The sequence below is a fragment of the Otolemur garnettii genome, unplaced genomic scaffold (assembly GCF_000181295.1).
Source record: "Otolemur garnettii isolate 467f Iridium unplaced genomic scaffold, OtoGar3 scaffold00014, whole genome shotgun sequence".
Lineage (NCBI taxonomy): Eukaryota > Metazoa > Chordata > Mammalia > Primates > Galagidae > Otolemur > Otolemur garnettii.
Window position 1 is genome coordinate 30,522,419 of NW_003852409.1, and position 5,103 is coordinate 30,527,521.

General features: G+C 51.5%; 1 protein-coding gene across 1 annotated transcript in view; it reads left to right on the forward strand.

The window, feature by feature from the left end:
* Nucleotides 1-3,443: 3,443 nt before the first annotated feature.
* The window catches only part of FPGS (folylpolyglutamate synthase), a 19,420-nt gene continuing 17,760 nt past the window's right edge, over nt 3,444-5,103 (forward strand). Inside the window, exon 1 of the mRNA XM_012802395.2 lies at nt 3,444-3,657. Within this exon, the coding sequence (XP_012657849.2) occupies nt 3,535-3,657 (123 nt within the window). The 5' untranslated portion in view covers nt 3,444-3,534. The remainder of the gene's footprint in view (nt 3,658-5,103) is intronic.

The following is a 5,103-nucleotide window of genomic DNA, read 5'->3' on the forward strand; positions in this document are numbered from 1 at the left end:
CTGCCTCTGCCTCCCAAGTAGCTGGGACCACAGGCGCCCGCCACAACGCCTGGCTATTTTTTGGTTGCAGCTGTTATTGTTGTTTTGGCAGGCCTGGGCTGGATTCGAACCCGCCACCTTGGGTGTACGTGGCTGGCGCCTTAGCCACTTGAGCCACAGGCACCGAGCCTGTAAAGACTCTTCAATTAAGATAACAGGCTGAAGGCGGAGCCTCTGGCTCAGTGGGTAGGGCACCGGCCCCATATACCGAGAGTGGCATGTTTAAACCTGGCCCTGGCTGAACTGGAACAAAAAAATAGCTGGGCATTGCCGTGGGCGCCTGTAGTTCCAGCTACTTAGGAGGCTGAGGCAAGAGAATCGCCTAAGCCCAGGAGTTGGAGGTTGCTGTGAGCCTTGACACCACGCAGCACTCTACCGAGGGTGATAAAGTGAGACTCTCTCTTTAAAAAAAAAAAAAAAATCACATGCTTAGCTTTGGGAGGACTTGAATTTGGGGTGGACACTGTTCAACCCATTGCAACTAGTAATGAAATCCAAATTAAAGCCACAGTGAGGTGTCCTGATGGTAATCAACAGGTATTGAATGATAAATACCAATGTAAAACTCACAGGGCTGGCCTAATTGTTCAAATGCTTTCTCTAAAAGATCAAAAGGTTCCTGTTCTTTGGCCCAGCAATTCCAGTTAAAGAAGTTTCTCATGAGCAATTGCACAATGGTAGTCTCTTATCTCATTGAATCCTCACTACAACCTTGATGGTTTTATTCTTCAACATACATTTGCTGGGTGTGTCTTCCAAGGGCCAGACTGTTCTAGACTTAATACAGCTGGGAACAAAACAGTGACATACACTATCCCTGTGGAACTCACATCCTTGTAGGTTCAGATTGAGCTGATGGAGTAAGTTCTGTAAAAACAAAATGGAATAAGAGGGTAATTAGTGGGCAGCTGAGACAGGGTGACCTGGAGATTCCAGGAGAAATGGGGCCGTGGGGTGTGAAGTGCGCAAAAGTGCCAAAGACTAGGGAGCCTTCAGAGAGCTCTGTGGGCAATGGTTGGATCTGTCTTTTTTTTTTTGCAGTTTTTGGCTGGGGCTGGGTTTGAACCCACCACCTCCAGCATATGGGGCTGGCGCCCTACTCTTTTGAGCTACAGGTGCTGCCCCGGATCTGTCTTTTATGCTGCTTGGTGCTTTTTCCCCCTTTTTTACTTTATATATATTTTTGTTTGTTTGTTTTTTGGGGACAGAATTTTACTTTGTCGCCCTGGGTAGAGTGCTGGGGTGTCATAGCTCACAGCAACCTCAAATTCCTGGGCTCAAGCAATTCACTTTCCTCAGCCTCCCAAGTAGCTGGGACTACAGGCGCCCACCACAATGCCTGGCTATTTTATTATTATTTTCATTTTTTAGTGCCTGGCTATTTTTCAGAGATGGGAGTCTCACTCTTGCACCAGCTGGTCTTGAACTCTTGAGCTAAAGCAATCCACCCACCTCAGCCTCCCAGAGTGCTAGAATTATAGGCGTGAGCCACCACACCCAGCCTTACTTAATATTTTTACTCGTGCAATTAAACCATGTTTTATTTTATGAGACAGAGTCTCACTTGTTGCCCTTGGTAGAGTGCTGTAGCGTCATACCTCACAGCAACCTCAAACTCCTGGGCTCAAGTGATTCTCTTGCCTTAGCCTCTCAAGTAGCTGGACTACAGGTGCTCACCACAATGCCTGGCTTTTGCTTTTTTTTTTTTTTTTTTGGCTTTAGTTGTCGTTTAGCAGGCCTGGACCAGGTGTGAACCCATCAGCCTTGGTGTATGTGGCTGGCGCCCTAACCACTGAGCTATGAGCGCCAAGCCACCTTGAACCATTTTTTTGTTTTTTTTTTGAGACAGAGTCACACTTTGTCACACTTAGTAGAGTGCTGTGACATCATAGCTCACAGCAACCTCAAACACTTGGGCTTAAGCGATTCTCTTGCCTCAGCCTCCCAAGTAGCTGAGACTATAGACATCCGCCACAACACCTGGTTATTTTTGTTGTTGTTGTTGTTCTTGCAATTGTCATTGTTGTTTTAGCTGGCCCAGGCAAGGTTTGAATCTGCCACCCTCCTGTATATGTGGCTGGCACCCTGCCAACTGAGTTACAGGTGCCCACCACAAGGCCTGGCTATTTTTTTTTTTTTTTTTTTTTTGAGACAGAGACTCAAGCTGTCCCCCTGGGTAGAGTGCTGTGACATCACAGCTCACAGCAACCTCCAACTCATGGGCTCAAGCGAGTCTCCTGCCTCAGCCTCCCAAGTAGCTGGGACCACAGGCGCCTGCCACAATGCCCGGCTATTTTTTGGTTGCAGCCATCATTGTTGTTTGGTGGGCCCGGGCTGGATTCGAACTCGCCAGCTCAGGTGTATGTGGCTGGCGCCTTAGCCGCTTGAGCCACAGGCGCTGAGCCTGGCTATTTTTGTTGTTGTTGCAATTGTCATTGTTGTTTTAGCTGGCCCAGGCAGGTCAAACCTCCCTCCTTTGTATGTAGCCGGTGCCCTGCTGACTGAGCTACCGGCATGGCCCTTGAACCATATTTTAAAGCAAGCAAATCTGGCCCTAAACCTGGAGCTGCTGGTTCCAAGCTCATCCCCACCACCCTCTTCACAAAGTCCACCCTGGGAGGAACTGGGACTGGGTAGCTTCAGCCTCAGCCTTGGTACTGTGCCCCCCGTGGAGGAAGAGTGTAGCTCAGAGTAAAGGTTTCCAGAGGGCAGGGCCTTTGTGGGGTGTGTTCATACTCCCAGCACCAAGGTAGTGCCCGAATGTAAGAGGCTCAGGTACAGTGGAGTCAGTCAGCGAACAGATGAATGACCAGATGACCCAAAAGAGAGTGCACACTTGGAAGGCTTTCTCTGGCTCCTGTTGATGGCACTGCAGGCCAGGGACTGGGTTCTACATCCTGACTTCTTTTGGAGGAAATGGCTTGGTGAAACAAAGCCTCTTCTTCCAGTAGACATGGACTCCAGTCAAGGGCATCCTGTGCTCATTCAGTGCCCCGTGTCCACCCCTGACTCCCAGGATCCCAACCTGACAGGACAGGGCAAAACAAGTCCTAACAGTCAGGGTTGGAGGGCTGTGGTAAGGAGGGCTGGTAAAGCCAGTTCTCAGGCCTAAAAGTCTCCGGAACACACTCCCTCCCCGCTCCCTCCCATCCTGCCTGCTCACCTTTAACCTCCACCCAGTTGTTATTTAACTTGTGGGGAGTTTGAGTCCCAAACTCTGGAAGCCTCCCTGGCTCAGAGTTCCCTGGGCTGATCCCAGGATGGGGGCAGGAACCTATCAGGTAAAACTAGTCCTGTCCACGTGGGGGAGGTCTTGGGACTCTCCCAGCTCACACTGCCCTCTCTGGCCCCTGGCCTGGCCAGATGGGAGGGCACCCCGCTGACAGGCAGTCCAGCTGAATCTGGGGGCAAAGCCGGCTTGGCAGAAGTGTTTAAAACTGTGCACGTGTACATCACTTTGTGCCCTGCCCAGGGAGGGATCGGGAAACTTGAGAGATGAAAGGTGCCAGGTCCTTGGCTACATTCTGGCCAGTGGCTGAGCAGTTGTGGTGGGAAGCAGCCATGGAGCAGCAGGGCCCACACGTGCGACCTTTCTCAGCTAAAACGGGCTCTTTCCAGGTAGGAGAACTTGGTGACCTGAGGCAGGTGGCCTCGTCTAAGCCTTAGTTTCTTCTGTGGAATGCGTATAAATATCCTTCAGGGACTCAAAGGTCATCAGCAATGACAATACCCCATACTTTGGAGGGACAAAGGAGGGATTTTATCATCCGAACCTTGTTCCAGATGTGAGAGGGCTTCAGGGACTCTGAGGCTGCCCTGCTCCACCCTCTGTATGATTTGGGGAAACTCTTAAAGAGGGGTCTTTACAGGGGCTGAGCCCTGTGCCCCAGGATGCAGGGCCTCTATTATCTGCATCTCTTAGCTCTGAAAGGTAAGGGGAGGAGGATGTCAGGACTTAGCAGTTTGGAGATATCTGCACTCAGCTCTAGTGTGGGAGCCGTGCTCTGTGCTCTGGGTCCAATGCCTTCTCGTTCAGCCTCTTAGCAGCAGTGAGTTGGGGACCACTGTGACCTTGCTTTATAGACAGGAAACGGAGTTCAGTGAGTGGAGATCAGCCAGCTAGGCAGCTGCAGAGCCAGCCCCTGGACCTTCTGCCTTGCTGGGGAGGGGGGCACAGAGGGGCGCTGCAGGTCCAGAGCCCTGAGCTAGGCCGCAGGGTCCAGGGAGATCTGGACTCACATCCTGATGGACACCAGGCAAGTGCCTTGGCCACCCCAGACCTCTCTTTCCTCCTCTGTGGGATGGGGACTACAGGGCAGTGCAAGGACACAGCTCCTCCAGCACCCCAGACCCCTGGAACAGACAGAACCTTCCCCTAGACAGCAGAGGAAAGTCCTCAGATGGCCAGGGTTAGGGAAGAGTGACCCCTTTGAGGTCATCTAGGCCCCTTCACATTAGAGACTAGAAGACCCCAGAGAGATGAGGTTACTTGCCCAGAGCCACCTGGCAGATCAATTTTCAAGCACGGCTTCAGTCTCCCCACACTGGGAGAGAGATAACTAGGGGACATCCCCAGGGGTTAGAGGGTGATGGCATTTCACAGGGCTCCTTGCCAGCTGTGGGGACTCTCTCCAAGCTAGCTCAAGGCCAGGGCCCCAATAACTAGATGATCTCAGTCATCATGTAGGGAACAGGCCAGGTGGGGACAGGGTCCAGGAGTGGCTTGGGGCCTGGCCTGGTGATTAAGCCACTTCTCCCAATAGGCCTCCGTTGCCTCCCCTGAGAAAGGGTTTCAGAACAGATTCTTCCTCACAGGGAAACATGAGGATTAATGAGACAAGAATCACGTAAAGCTCTTAGTATAATGCTGGTGTCTAGAAAGAATTCACGTTAACTAGCATGTAAGAAAAGCTGGCTTGGCGCCTATAGATCAGCAGTTATGGTTCTGGTCACATGCACTGAGGCTAGTGGGTTCCAACCTGGCCCAGGCCTGCTAAACAACAACGACAACTGCAACAAAAAATAGCTGGGCATTGTGGTGCCTGTAGTCCCTGCTACTGGGAG